The 16,239-nt window shown below is 36.9% G+C and overlaps 1 protein-coding gene across 1 annotated transcript in view; it reads left to right on the top strand.

The window, feature by feature from the left end:
- Positions 1-16,239, top strand: part of OXCT1 (3-oxoacid CoA-transferase 1) — an 84,173-nt gene that overhangs the window by 42,579 nt on the left and 25,355 nt on the right. The window contains exons 8-13 of the mRNA XM_087759773.1: positions 2,559-2,666; positions 5,344-5,455; positions 5,920-6,014; positions 6,690-6,738; positions 10,100-10,172; positions 10,942-11,017. Of these exons, the coding sequence (XP_087615899.1) occupies positions 2,559-2,666; positions 5,344-5,455; positions 5,920-6,014; positions 6,690-6,738; positions 10,100-10,172; positions 10,942-11,017 (513 nt within the window). The remainder of the gene's footprint in view (positions 1-2,558; positions 2,667-5,343; positions 5,456-5,919; positions 6,015-6,689; positions 6,739-10,099; positions 10,173-10,941; positions 11,018-16,239) is intronic.

Raw genomic sequence — 16,239 nt, 5'->3', positions numbered from 1 at the left:
GAGATTTCCCCATTTCACTTCTGTTGGCACAGCTTCATCTGTGGTAGCAGTGCTGGCAACACTGATGGAGGCTGCTGGCAGCCCATCTACAGTGTCTCAGCTGGAGTATCATCTAGTTCCCCGTGAGCAGAGTTCGGAGAGAGAGTTGGAGCAATCAGATGTTGTGTACTTCCCCTGCACAAATTCTTTCTTTTTCATATAAAGATGATGATTAATTTCACTTGCAGAACTGGATGATATGTATTCTTGCAGACATTACATGCAAATTTTTAATCCTTTTTCAAAATTCCATTTTATTGCTATATGGATATGTTAACATACTTAATTTTAATTACATTTGATGCTTATTTCACATAATGGTAGAACATGGAAGTTCCGAAACACCAGTAAGAATAGCAGGGGGCTGCCTGTGAAACCAAAGGTGTTCCAGTCTGCAGGGATCCTTAGGCTCATTTGAAAGCCCTAGGACAAAATACAGTTGGTCTGTGCTATGTTTATTTACGATAATATACGGAAATAATAAATAATTGTGTTGATGGTTCTTGTGAGGAAAAGCTATCATGCTGACTGCTGTTTCCAAAGAGACAAAATTACCAATTAACCAGTTAAGGGAATGGCGTGACTAATAACAAAATCCAACAGTTTATTGTTGGATAAATTATTTATCTTGTCTGTTCTATGGCGGGAGAAGTACAGTGTGTCAGGTTTTCTGACAGCATAATTCTGTTGAAGTTGGTTGAACTGTGCAAGCAAAGATTTTGGTTTTATAATCTCAGCTACTACAGCAAATAAATGTAGTTCTTTTATGAGAAAGTTTAAATCAGTAGCAATTAGTATTTCCCCAGGCCTTATTTTCCACCTGATAAGTGAAGACAAATTTAATTAGAAAAGGTGAATTTGAGAATTCTGCTGGTAGCAGATGATCTGCTTGCATACTGCTTCATTGAAAAGTCTTGTCTCCTGCTTCTCCTCCTTTTTGAGCATGTTCTGATAGTAGTCAGTGCACTGAGAGTGCAGTGTGCTTCAGTTGTGTCCTTCAGGATTTTTTCATTTTACCTTGTGTTTGACTTGGTCTCCATATAAATTTTAAAATTCATGTATAAAATAATAAACTTCAAGTGAGATAGGGCATGGATGCGATTGCACCTTTTTTTTTGTGAGTACAGTAGTCTGAATTTTTAAAATACTGACTTGATTGTCTCTCGTTATCTTGCGGATAAGGACTTTCTGGATGTGTGATTCTGCTTTCCATGAACACTAAGGTTGGTGTCGCTGTGGCTGTTACTGGTCTTCCTTACTGCGGTTGCCTTACAGATTTCACAACTTGTCTCTTCCTGTCTGTTTACCCCGGGGCTTTTTTGGGGCATCATCTGAAACTGATCCTGTGGTCTTTAGTTTGTTAATTTTTCCTCTCCCTCTGCTGCTTTTAGGGTGGATTTGTTCGTTTGTTTATTGTCACGCTGCAAGGCACAGTAGGGAGGTAATTGTCTATCAGATGTACTATAGATTTTATTATTGATCATTGTGCAGTAACAGTAGGATGTCAAGCTGAATTTTAAGCTCTTTAATGTTGCTTCACTGGTGATGGCTGCTAAGTGATGTAACCCTACTGATATGTCATACCCTGGGTCTCATTTTGGGGTTCTTAGATTTTGGCCATTCCTGAAGGTTTAACTAATTCCGGGTGATAAAGCAGTTTGGAAACTTATTTAATTTCTTTTTGAATAGATTGTTTCAGATGTTATCTTTGACCTGTTGCTTTAACAACATACATTTTCTCTGTTGTCAGATGCAGGTACAGCCCTAACAGTAGTGTCTGTTTTGTGGCAGAGTGAGATGTGCTCTCTGCACCTGAGACTTGTCAGGGAAAGCACCGGACATGGCTGAGGGCCTGTGCTGCAGGCATCTGGCCATAGCAGGGTCTCCAGCTAGACCACCCTGAACTCCGATGTAGAAGGAAGGAAAACCCTGTTGTCTATGGTGCTTCAAATTGCAATTGACATTTTAAATGTACTATGTGTGGATCACTGCCATTTTGTGCTGAATCTCTGTTTCACTAATTGTAGAGACTTATAGGTATTCATGTCTTTCTTGCAATCAATAAATTACAGTTAAAATATTTTTTTTATTTTAGTTTTTAGTACACTATGGAGAAACTTCAAGCCACCTTCTGTGTTTATATCCTTAAAATTCATACTTCTGCTTTGTACTCTGACATTTTGTTACCTGTATGTTGTTTCTTTCTGTTTGGACAGAAAAGATTTGTTGGTACAAACAATTCTGATGTAACTGTACATGGTATATTTCTTTAAGGTGGTCGTACAAACTGGGCTGTTAAAACATAAACTACTTTCAATTTGTATGTAGAAATATCCTTTGAAAGAGGAAAGATAAGCATCTAAACCAGCCTGTTTTAAAGGGTATATCTATTTTGTCCCATTCCTTAGTTTTCTTGATTTGATCCACTGAATATTTAATATTTGAAACTTCATTGCTAATAAAATCTCTCATTGAATACTTTTTTCTAAATATTTTCGCTTTCCCTTTTCCCTCTGTAGGTGGAAGAAATTGTTGATATAGGAGCATTTGCCCCGGAAGACATTCATGTTCCCAAAATCTATGTTGATCGTCTGATACAAGGAGAGAAGTTTGAGAAGAGAATTGAAGTAAGTAGTTGAGCTTCTTGGTCACGACATTTTTCAGCTTGGGGTGTATTTTAGAATTTACAGGGTTTTTACTCTAGCCACCAAGTCTTAGCACAGAGAAAATCGTGTGAGAAAGACCTGTCAAGTTTTGCTGAGTACTGGAGCTTAGGTAAGTACTTAGGTAGTTAGTAGGGGGCCTGAGAATTGAGCCTTGTTTCTTACACCTCAGCCTCTCTGGTTCAGTCCCTGAATAATGTAGAGCAACTGCCTGTAGTCCTGGATGGCTTTAACGCAGTTGAAAGTTTGATGGAAAATGCTATTTCATTCTCCTTCCTTCTCTCAGTTCACCTTCTGTAGACACAACAAGGGGAACACCTAGACTAACAGCTGACTTTGATAATTAGATACTTTATTTTCTACTGGAGTGCTTTTGACATGGGCACGTAGGACCAGTCTCACTCAGCCCCTCGTGCTGTGTACTGAAGTACGTTACATTGCAAAGGTCCTGGAACCTTTCTTTCCTTTTATTTAATCAGGACCTTTTTTAGTCAGTGGCATTTCTGGTCTGAATGAAAGATATCAGTAGCTATTAAAAATTGCAGCAATAATATTCCATCACTGAAAACGTCCAAGAAAATGATGTTTATGTAATTGTTCTTCTTTGTTTCTGTGGCTTTGCCTCACTCGGGCTATGTCCCTATATTCATTTTGGTGATATGACAGCACTTTTAAAGTGCAGTTGAAAATTCTGTATTTCTCTTGTGTCTCCATACTCTGGAGGTGGGAATTATTCAAAATGTCATCAGAAGAGCTGATGGAGCGGGAGATATATGACACAAGGAAAAAAACATCTTGAAAAAAAATAAGTGCAGAAAGAAATTGTAATAATTAAACTTTTATTAAAATCAAGCCACAAAGTCTTAAAAAGTCATACAAGGCATTTTCTCTGAGTAAACTCTTTTATGAATGTTAAGGTTAAAAAGCTTTTTTTTTTTCCTTCCATCTGTTCATTCTGCAAAAGCATATTGCATGTTGTTAGGTATTTGACTGGAAACAGATGTGTCAAACCTCTTCCTTTTTTTTTTTTTTTTTTCTCTGGGCTTGTTGTGTTAGACTGCAATTAATGACCTGTTTTCTTCTGAGTGGATGCAATATCTCACATAAAAGCTTTTACCTTTCATGAGAGAAATCCATTTTGCATTTATTAAACTGCTGTTCTTACTGCAGTTTGGCAGCAGATGAAGAGGTGACTCTGTCCAGGGAAGACCTTTATACAAACACCTGATTTTCTTTGGCTTGGCTGCATGAGTGGATACACCTATCTAGTCAACTGCCCCTTCCCTATGTGCTTAAGAAAAAAAGGAAGTTAGAGGGGAAGAAAAAAAAAGCTACTATAAACTGCACAGCAAAGTTGTAACAGATACTGGTTTTGTTTGTGTAATTTTGTAATTCTCGCAGTGTAATTTTGTAATTCTTGCAGTGGCGCCTCTCATTAATAGAACTATCGGAAGGAAATAGCAGATTTATTTACTCTTCCGTAAAAGATTATATATGAAGGAAGTGGCTGTACGTGTGAAAGCATTGAGTATGATAAGTGGTAAGAGGAAAGATGAGGAATAAAGAGAATAAAGAGAAGCTAGTCTGTCATAATTCTTACTGGCTTTAAATAGCAGTTCCTGCGTAATTTGACTCAGACATGGTCCCTCTAGTGCAAGTCATACTTTCTATCCAGCCTTCCCTTTGCTGCAGAGAAACCCTATGTGATTGTTCTTACTTTTTCCATAACTCGCAAGTGCAGCAATTCTAGGGAAAATAGCCAAGGCATAAAAAGAAAGTTGCTGGGAAATTCAAGAGGATTGATACTAACTGTTTCTGACTGCCTAAGAGGAAAGTGACTCCCAACATGGGGAAAAAAGACACTGCAAGGATTCTTTGCCTGGTATTTTCATTATGGCCTGACGTAGGAGAGGATGTGAAGACATAGGGGGATGCAGGACATGATGTTGCCCAGAGCAGTTCTATATGTGTGCAAGAGATGTGCAAGGAACATAATCTATGTAAATAATAATTCACAAAAAAGATCTTACAAACTTCTTGAATGTCATGGCATTTTCCCCTACATGTGATTTAGAAAGCATCAACTTAAGGCCTGGAAGTCTCAGGGAACAACTTCAGGCAGATTTATGCAAAATTATACAGATTTATGTTTGAAAACTTAGTTGCTTAGCTCCCAGTATCTTTAGATGACTGTCATTTGTCTGTCTCATGAATATAAATCTAGAATAGCACCACTGAATTGAATGAATGCAGAAAGAGAGCAGTATTTGTATTTTAGGCTGACATTTTACAAATGTATTTAGGTATCTCTGGGATAATGAATCTCAGACTTGCTAGTATTTGCACTAATGTTTGGTGCCTTCTTAACCAGTTGTCTGTGTATCATGTACTCTCTCAGCCTTGGCAATACAGACAAAGAAATAACATTCTGCTTTAAAGCTATCATTGGGGATATTTGATGACTCCATTGGCTTAAATAAGCTTGAACTGATAGAATAAAAGGTCATTTTTTGTAGAAGATGGATAAATAATGCTATTCTTAGACCAAGTATCTCAGTGCAATCACAAATGAGGCTTTTATGTCTTGAGAAGCAAGAATCTGGATTCTAATCTTTAATTATGATTACTTCTTCTTTGGCAGCGTTTATCAATCCGAAAGCCTGAAGACTCAAAAGCCAAACAAAAACCAGGAGACAATGTGAGGGAGAGGATCATCAGACGGGCTGCTTTAGAGTTTGAGGATGGCATGTATGGTATCCTTCAGCTGTGCTATAGGTTAAAGGACGACTCACTAGAATAACAACTGCAGCTATTTTGTTTAATACAGGTTAATTACCATGCTCATTGTCTTTCCCAGAGTCTGGCATTCTCTCATTTTATTAACACCCTATTGAAACAGATGGGATGTTAAGACATAGGGTACCTGGAGTACCTTAGCAGTTGAATGTTTTGCAAGAATTTCTTGAAAAAGTTACGTACATTTGAAATGAAGCTTACTTGCACTGTGGGTTGTTTATCATGTAAAGCATTTGACAAAATGTAATTAGACAGTCCAAATGCCAAAATAATTCATCACAAATATGAGGCATCTAACTAAAAATGAAAGTGTTCGTGGAGAGAACTGTTCTAATTTAATCATAGTACAATGATAACTTGTTTTAATTTACTAGTTTGCAGTAAGTGTGTACCTGTTTGTGCCTTAACCAATTCTCTTCAGCTAATCTGGGTATTGGAATCCCACTGTTGGCCAGTAACTTCATCAGTCCAGACATAACTGTTCACTTACAGAGTGAAAATGGAGTCCTGGGTTTGGTAAGAATATATCTTGGTCACTTATTGCAGTGTACTTACTTTGCAGTGGCTGGGTTTTGTTCTCTGCGCACGCCCAACTTGATTATCATTTTACTAAACATCATATTCAAATATATGCCATATTATATGATCATAAAATTCTCACTGTAGTGCAGGGAAGTTTTTAAGGAAATGCTCTTTTCAGGATTCTAGTGCTACTTTGCTAAGTATGTTCTTAAGTACATATTTTGCTGGAACAAGTCAGAACCTTCAGTAATTTGCAAGACCAATCCTTGTAAGCCATATCAAACATAATTTTAAATAAAGCTTAAAGTGAATATTATTTTCACTGTCATATGGCTTTATGAAGTTGCACTTACACACCTTTTTCTGAAAAATGTCTGTCACAATGGTTAAAAACAACAAAAAAGAAAAACCCAAACCAAACAAAATCCCCACTTCATGGTTATTTAGTAATTCTAACAGCCTCTAACAATATGTCCATCAGCCCTGATATGTCAGTTGATGTAAATTGTGGCTTGTGTCATCAGGGATGTTGTTTTGATAAAGAAAAAGAAAAAGCATGTCTGTGATGATCTGTTTTCAGTAATAAGCATTAGAAATAATAAAGCAGTTATGAATTGTATCTCAAAGGTATTTTAATAAAAAGCTGACTTATGTCTGTGTTGTTGTCAGGGTCCTTATCCGCTTGAAAATGAAGTAGATCCAGACCTGATTAATGCAGGTAAGATCTTTTAAATAAATTTAATTTATGGAAAATGGTTATTCATTGTTAATCTGAAAATTTTCTTTTGATTCAGTATTTGAGCCCAAACTCCTGTTTTATTTACTTATAAATATTAATGTGTTTGTCGTCTTGTAAGTGAAGGTTGGTTTTGATCAATGGAGATGTTTAATATGCTAATTAGAAATGCTTTGATGCATTTGAGTAGCTACTGAAGGAAACTCTCTTCCAGGCCAGGCAGTAAAGGGTCAAATCTTCCTTTACAGAAGTGAGATTGTTTTGTGAAGCCTATATGCAAATACAGATTTGGATCCTGCTACTTTTCACCTTGTGTCTTCTAGAAAATGGTTTTCAATTATTTATGTTTGGGACATGTTTTAAAACGTCTTGTGTCTAGTGGCCTGGTTTATTCCTGGCTAGTGAGTTGCCAGGAATGCAAATCATTTGCATTTGGAGAGGAAGCGGTAGCCAGGGCAGGGAGAAAGAGCTCCCCAAAGGGGACCTGGCAGACTGGAGTGCTCTGCTGCTGGCAGCTGGTTTTGCCACTTTACGGGGGGGAATGCCAGTCCTCACATAGTGGTTTTGCTCAGCTATTTTGGGGCATTTCAGCTCAGAAGCAGCCATGCAGTGTAAAAGCTTACGCTTATTTACGGTTTAGTGCATCAGTCTGATTTCTGTTTTCTTCATGGGAAGTTGTGCCTGTGTCTGTTGTCTGTTTCCATGTAAAATTATGCCTGTATATTGCATTGTGACAAACAGAAGCAGGCCTTGGCACCTCATAAATTCTCATTGGTGTTTAATGGCATAGGTTATAGACCCATACCTGACATCTTAGAGTTGTTTTTTCATATGGAAAACCTATGCTTTTTATATTTTTAATTTATGTATACATACATACACATATATGTATGGGTGTGTACATGTGTATCTATATAGACAGTACCTTTCGCAGTAGCTGTTAGCAAGTACAATTAAACTATGAGAAGTCAGAGGACATAAAGCACTGACATCAAACAAGCTTTTAATTTCAGAGTGCAATCCAGCAATTGTTCACTGACTTAAAACATTTGCTACCTGGCTTAACTAATTGATTCCATTATTATACTGCAGTGTTATTGCCTCTGTTTCAGTGTTGTGTTCTAAATAAGAAGTGATTTAAGGCCATCTTCTGATATGAAATTATTAAGGCATTGAGTCCAGCATTTCACCAGTAGCTAGGTAACTGTTGTGATACACTGTATGAAGGAAAATGTCAGAGGCACACGAGAGCTGTGTAATGCTTGAACTGAAATTGAGCGGTTTTTTTCCTTAAAAAATTATTGAAGGTGTCACTGGAAGGAAAAAAATATTTAGAATAAAAAACATTTACTATAAAAGGTGAAACGATATGCACTCACATTAGAACTGAAGTTCTAATATGGGTGCTTTAGAAATGAACATGTTAACAGAGTGATGATGGAAAAATAATCCAAGAACTTGATAAATACTCTGAAAAATCATTGTGCTTTTATGTGGATGTCAAGATGATCTTGATTTGTTATTTATGGTTGATAAATATTTTTGAAGAGATAATCTTGCAGGGATGAAGCTAACGTAAGAGGTCAGGATGCAACATGGAAATCAGATTGTTGTAGTATTGGTAATTCAGTGCTAAGCACTTTCACATCTTCCTCTGATGCTGCAGTAGACAGGACACAGGATAGGTGAACCTCAGCTCTACCACCAAAATTGTTATTGTTATCATTGCTGAAACATTCAGAAGCTGCTAAATCCCACTGACACTTAGTTGGATTAAGACCATTCTAGGTGCTTTCCAGCCAAATTTGTAAAACTGTTTGAAGAAAACAGAAACAAAATGGCAAAGGAATACGATTTAATTCTGTTTGCGTTCATCAACTGAAATGGTTCGGTATCAGCCCCCAGAGTCCGCATTTTCAAAATATACTCCTGGTTTGGGCTTTTGCCAAATTTTTATCTGCAAATGTAATTGTATTTCCCTGAAATATGTACAGGGTTTTTTTGTTTGTCCCATTTTCTGAATGTCTCACATGAAATTTTATCTTCACTGTAATTGAAAGGTAGACTTCCGTCTTAGAGCAGAAATATTTACAAGTACTGACTTCCTGAGAGCATTTTCAAGAAGTGGGTAATACGGTGCTCTTGTTACATTATTCTGTGGCCCTCAGCCTGTGTCTTTTTCTTCTCAGCATTGCCTTAGCTTGCCACTTTATCCAACATGGTTCTCACTCCATGTTGCTGCTTGCAGGCTGTGTTGTCTCTCCCACTACCTTGGGTGGGTGCCTGGTAGGGAAAGACAATTCAGGCAGTCTCAGCAGGTATGGATGTTAGCATGGTGAATTCTTGTGATGTAACTGCAAGACTACTTGTATGACCTTAATTCTATACTATTTTGTGTGTCAAAATTTAATTTCCGTACAGTGTCTTGGCATATAATATACATCAAGTGAACTCAATCAATTAAAGCAGGTAACCTAGGTCTCTATTTTAACTTTCCTACAGTGTTTCCTTCCCTTTTCCCATCTTCTTAGTTAATCCCATTGTGTTTTTTTCCCTATTTTCTGGAAACTGTTTTAATGATGTCTCATTCCTCTTCCCCTTTGTTTTTACACTTTTTCTTCACAATGTCATCTGGTGCTGAAGTCATTTTTTTTCTCTCAGGTTTCCCATGCTTGGTTTATAATTTCACCTTCGTCTGTGTTTCATATGCCTTTCCAGAGTCACTCTGTATACATGGTTGTTGCTTAGACTGATTCAAAGTGCTGGCAGGAGAGGAAAGAGAGGGCTCTGAACAGAGTCAAAATAAGACACTTCCACGTGTGCTCCATTGCTTGACCCGAGCACTGTGCAGAGAACAGTGCAGCACACAGAAACATATTTTCTTGTGCACTTTAACAAAGCAAGAGCAGTCTAGATCTGTCATTTATTTTTCTGCATTCTACATCATTGTCATTCTAGACTGTTCGATCTGGTCTGCTCGCTCTTCCTTGCAACGTCCTTGTTTCCTGAAGATGCTCTTTCTCTGTTTCAAAAGAGAATTATCTCTCACTTTTTCTGTGGAGAGAGCAGGAAGCTGAAGTACACAGATATTTCTTAGCCTCTGGTGGTCAAAGCTGGTGGTCATTGCTGGTGGCAATCCTATCATTAAAAACCGTAACAGACTGCTTCACAATTCATTATGATTGATTAGGTTTACATGTGACATAGTAAGTGTAATCAGGTCCATAATTGTACAGAATCCAAAGGAATTTGATAAAAACAACTTTATTTCTTGGTTAATAGCTGTGACTTCATTTGTCAGGGAGACAAAATACATACATACGATAGCTTATTTCTTTTACAGGTAAGGAGACAGTCACGGTTCTTCCAGGTTCTTCCTATTTCTCTAGTGATGAATCATTTGCAATGATAAGAGGGTACGTAACAACACAAACCCTGGTCTTCTGAAACATGAAAAGAATAAACTGAGTCAGTGACTGAACTCATTAGTAATTCTTTGAAATGTGGTTAGCATTTAACAACCTGTAAAATGATCATGGACTTAATCAGTGATGGTTTACAGAGGATTAGGTCTAGCTATTGGAAGCAGAAAAACACTGTAACTAATAGATACCGTAGTGATGTTCGTGTCTACCACCACCTGGCCATACATGAACACATTTATAACTGTGTTTTCACAGCTACTTTTTGGACATTTCCAAGTATCTAATCTGTACTTGCACTCTGTATATTCTCTTTGCTCAGCTTGCAATTGTGATCCTTATTCCACCTCCCTAATGGAAATTCACTGTCTGCACCTGTTTTTTGTTTGTTTTTTGGGAAGGAGGTTGGATGCAAACAAACACTAAATCCTAATGGCTCTGAAAAGATAATGAGTGCATGCAAATATGTGAAGGAGTGCACTTAAAAGTATGAGTTCAGAGCTGATTGACTGTGCATGCAATTAACCAAAACCAGACAGAACTAATAACATTTTGAGGCTCAGTAGGCAGACAGAAAAATTTGCATCAGTGATACATCTAGAGGGGAAAAAAAACCCAACTACATGTGTGACAAAATGGTTGCTAGCTCTGTGGTATGCCACCGTTTTTATATTGATGTAATGAGAATGTGAACAAAAGCTTGTTAAGATTTGTGTGCTGTTACTTGAACATGATATGCTAATTGCACACTTTCTGTTGCCAGAGGCCACGTTGATTTGACGATGCTTGGAGCTATGCAGGTGTCTAAGTATGGTGACCTGGCCAACTGGATGATTCCTGTAAGTAGGTGTTTGTACTACTGTCAGTGCACTATATTTAGGATAATTTAAATGTAGCTGAGGGTCAGGCAAAGGAGAAAAGGGCTAGAGCAGAATGGGGGTTGTGAAGCTCAAAGCATTAAAATAGAGGATATGTGCAGCTTTAAGGTTAACAGGTTTTCTTGCATACTGCTGGCACCAAGCAATCAATTATCAGGAGTCAGCCCTCTAAAATTATGTTTGTGCTAAGCATTGTGAAAAGCTAAACATGATTTATGTAAGCCTTTTTCCTTCCTCTTGGGTCTATACCTTTCAAATGTCATGATTTTTTGCTGAGGACTGATGCTTTTTCTTGAGAGTGACAACTCTTGTATAGTTGTACCTGGAGCAAGAACTTGAAGGAAGGTGTAAAATAGCATGTAGCTCATCATAAAATTATTAAAAAAAAGTCTGCATTCTTTTTGTCAGTGTTCCTCTCAAAGGATCACAGCATTGCCATTTTGGATACATGTAGAAGGAAGCAATACTATTGTATTTACCCAAATAGTCTTACAGGTTTCAACCATAGAAATATAAGCTAATCCCAGTAGTATTTAAGCAGCTGGTGACATGAAGCCATTCTTTGAACACAGTTTATGTGTTAACATTAAACAACATACGTATCTTTCACATGGTTTACACGTCTGATATTTTCGATGGCTTTCAATAGGGTACTTTGTGATACGGTTTGGATCAGAGATGTCTAGAAACAAATTTCCTTTTTAGCCTGGTTTAAGGCAATAAAGCATATTTCTATCTGTCTGAGCAGTGCTAACAGTCTCAGGAAAGTCTTTGAAAACTGAAAGCTGGGTAGAGGAGGAAAAAACCCCAAATTAACGTCCTGTCTCTTGGAGAAGTGTTAGTTGAGCCCTAGTTAGGCTCAACTAACTAGTTATTTAGTGTGTTAGTGTTAGTTAGTGTGACTTCTCCAGCAAGCCTGTGTGTGCACAAGTTGTGGAGTGATGGCTGCAGCATAAGCTGCTTTTTGCGAGAGGGGACAAAGGCAGGGTCTGTACAGGCCAACATGGGAGAAAGGCTTATCTGAAGGGCTATTCCAGGTGTCTGTGTGAGCGATTGTAGGGGATGTGAAGGGGTTATGGCTAGGTTAGGAATATGGCACAAAGGAGAGAAATCCATAAGAAAACAGTCTTAGGTGTTCTCACAGCACAACCTGGTTTTATGGTCACACAACTGAAAACAGACGGACTAGTGCTGGCAAGATCTTTTCAGACCCCACTGGTACAAGTGCTAGATTTTCAAGACTTTTCTACAGTGTCATCCAATTAATATTATGACAAATGGGGTCTGAAAATTAATGCTGCTGTTAGTGCATCATTCTGGGATCCTGTGTGTGCTCTTCTATTGCAGTTTTATGTCTTTTGATAGAAATCCATGTTTTAAACATAATCTGATGGCCCGATATACTGTAGGAGTCCGAGTATGATGTGCGTTAAGGTAATACCGGTCAGCTTTGCATTGTCCAATTCCAATTACTTTTTTTGTCTTGAGTTACAGGAACTTGTCACTAGAATCCAAAACAATGAAACCAGCCTCTACGGAGGAATCCACACATACTTTGAAATATAAGGGATAAGTCAAATTACATTTTTAACCCTAGGTTTGCTGTTGGAGCCAAGCCAAAAGTATGGTAGTGTAAGTTTTCAAGGAGTTGAAACCTCAGGTAGCTAAAATTGGACTTCACCTGATTTATCCATGGCTCTGTATCTTAAAGTCACCCAAACTGTAATTGTATGTTTTGAATAGCTAACTTTAAAAAAAATTTACTTTTAGTGAACTGTATTTTTTTTCAGATGATTGATGTAAATAGATGTAAGTGATCTATGCTGTCAGTCCAGTACTGCAGGTATATGTTACTGAGAAACTGAGTGGGATATTTTTGCCTTCACGTCAGTCTAAGAACTACTCTTTTCTTTTACTGGATGAGGTAGCTCTGGTTTTGTGAAAGCACTTCCTTCACGTTAACTTGTGGTGGCTGTGATGCCATAGACAAGTAGAAATTACTTGCTTGCATAGTGGTTTTTAAAAATGGTTCTGAATTGTTACATTCTTTGTCAAAATTTTGAAGATAGGCTAGAAAAAATATTAAAGGTAAGTTGTTATAGTATAAACTGAATTTCTTTTGTAAGTAGTATTTAGAGATTTTCTTATAGGCACAGTTCAAGATGATTTTAATCTATACATCTTTTTATTTCAATTGACAGATAAATTCTAGGTTTTGTTTAGCTGGGTTGCCTTAGACTGACATTCTCTTATACTTTTGCAAAATGAAAGTCATTATATAAACGTGTCCCTAGACTATCCTTTATACTCAAGATTACTTAACTCCTGAGATTTTCTTCTTTGACAATCCATTGGTTCTGCAAAAGCAGTGTTAAATGTTCCTGCACCTGGTAAAGCCTTCTGTTTACTCAAGCTGTTTCTGAAAGGCCTATTAGAAAGCAGAAGGGGGTGGGTTGAATGTTAGGTAGGGAGAATTGCTTTGCTTTTTCATTGCTTTTGTAAACTAAAGCAGCAATAGAAGTATTCTTCAAAATACCTGAGTGAACAAGTAATAAATAAAGATTCCTGCTCTAAAGTATTCCTACTAAAGCAGTAAAAATGTACTTCTAGTGATAGCTCGCGAAGCTGAAATGTGTGAAAAAAGGCACTCCTGTATCATCAGTGGATAGATTTTAATGCCAAAAAAATCCCAGTAATTTCAACTGACCATATTGGTATCACAGGATATAAAATTTCATGCAGTTGCATCTGTGCTGAATCTAAAAGCTATTGACTAGAGTGTTCATTTTTGAAAAGCAATGTCATGAGCCGGAGCAATTCACCACTTGTTTTCTTGCTTGGTTTCATTTTACTTGGGGTGGGTTTTTTTAGTTTGTTTTTTTTTTTTAGTTTTTTTGTTGTTTTTTGTTTTGTTTTTGTTTTCTTTTTAAAAAAGCCCACTGTGCTATATTTCCAGTTTTATTTTTGTTTTGATGTCCACTCCCACTGGCTTTTCCTAGGACTTTCCTACTACGTTCCAGAGCTTTTCAGCAAGCAGTGTTTGGGGTTGTTACTCATTATCGTATTTGTAAATAGTTGCAGGACTTTTACTTTTTAAATTAAAGCTTCCAGTTAAAATCAACACGTATTGCCATTTTCTCGTGCCAACTTTTGTTGTTTTTCGTAGTTCTGTCTTTTCTGTGTTTGATAAAATTAGTCATGCTTAAAAAGCATTTTCTAAACTTCATAAACTACATGTCTTTACTTTTCATACAAAAAAGTATGTTTTGATGTTGTTTAAGTATTGAATCAAAAATTAAATTTTTGCTCAGGGTACGTATACAGTTAACTTTAGAGAAAGAGGTGAAAATTCAACTTTTGCTGTATTTAGATAAACTTCAAAATTAAGGTATTTTCCACAGGTATTTTCCCGATATATTTAGCTGACTGTCCAGAGCTTGTTTGATTCCTGTTAGCACCAGTTTCCAAAGCTATGTCACAACTGGAGACTATCAGAATTATTTTTGTGTTATTTTCAATTTGCTAGTTAAATCTATTGAAGCAAAACACTTAACAGTCTAAACTGCTTCTAAAAACTCAACTTTAGCTTTTGTCATAGATTGAACAAAAGCACAGCATTCACAGACACTGCAGGCACAAATAATACTTAAAATACCACACAGTGCTTTCAGGGACTAAGTAATATTCACTTTTCCAGTAGCTCTGTGCACTTTTTACTTTCTTTCAGAATACGTTTTGCCATAGAAGTTAAACTCATTTTTCTGATCATGATGTTGAAATTCTTTCATTGACAGTTTTTGTGACTTGTCTTTCAAGATCTGAACTGTCAAAAGATGAAGCCAGCATTTTGCATTAATAAAACAGATTCATTTACAAACATATTTCTTGAAGCATTGAAAGTTAAATTGTATTCTAAGTTTTTCTCAAAATTGTGCAGACTTACATATTCCTTCCTTCAGTGCTTTATGTTCTCTAGAAGATTTTAGGTTTGCGTCCATATGAAGGGCATTATTTTCCATAGCTGGAATTGCTTATTTTGCTTGTGAAGATGCTTCTCCATTCTCTTCAGCCCAAATTTATGAATAACAGGTATGTTTTCAAAACAGGAAAGTATAAGATACAACTTTGGGTAGCTTTTGTCTTTTTGTTACCTTTAAGGTATACCTTTTTACTAGCATACACCACATGGGGCCCTGTGACTTTTTACTGTTCTCATTTGCCACTCTTACTAACGTTTGGCTGTCTCCAAATTTCTTTTGCAGTGAATTTGTATTTACTTGTCAGTAACTATGCCTGATGGCACTCCGTAAATCTAGCCAGGAGCCGTTCCAATCAGCAGTCATTTCCCTTTGCTTACTTTGTTTTGAGATCCGTTGGTCAGGTGATACTTAATCTGCTTTACAGATGTGTTATTGCTATTCTACAGTACAGATTTTTTAAATGGGATTAACCAGCACATAGGCATTCAGATCTTCCTGCTTTTCCTGTAAATAAGATGGTATGTTATTGTCAGTTAAGTTGAATTATGAGCAAGATGCATCTTTTCTTAGTCACAAGATTTGTGTGGGGTGATACAAAGATGGACTTTGTTGAAAACTCATCATGTAAGGAAACTTTAAGCTGTATTTTATTGTAACATTTTTCACTTAGCTTTGTGTTTAGGTTTGGTTTAACTATTTCTTATACGCTATAGCTTTTGGGTTCTTTGATTGATGGTATTCACCATAATTTCAGAGGCAAGTAATAACTCTAAATTTTGTGTTTTGAATAAGTACCATCATGAAGTTATCCTTTCTGTCCTGTAAGAGCTTGATAACACTTGAGCCCTAGTGTGTGCATGTGTGTATTTACTTGCACTTATTATTAGGAACTGAGCTAAGGAAGGCTTATTGCAATAATTACAGCCCTTTCTTCGCTCTTATGTGCTAATTTCTAATGGAGGGCAAAATCCCCTGAGTAAAGGAAGAAGAGGGTGAGAATATTCTAAGCACATGCAGTAAACAATGCTGTTTGCTTAGGCAGAAGTTACTTCCTAAACACTGGCATTTATTGGTAGTTTTATTCCATTAAACGCTACTACTTAATGGCTTTTTATCTTCCTCCCTTAAAGGCCTTTTCCAACCTAAATGAATCCATGATTCTATGCTTCTGGATGAAGACTGAGTTACTCAACATCTTTGCCT

The sequence above is a fragment of the Nipponia nippon genome, unplaced genomic scaffold (genome assembly GCF_047370975.1).
Source record: "Nipponia nippon isolate SJK-2023a ecotype South Korea unplaced genomic scaffold, ASM4737097v1 scaffold_20, whole genome shotgun sequence".
Lineage (NCBI taxonomy): Eukaryota > Metazoa > Chordata > Aves > Pelecaniformes > Threskiornithidae > Nipponia > Nipponia nippon.
Note: the sequence above shows the minus strand (reverse complement) of the source record. Positions and strands in the feature narration are given on the sequence as shown.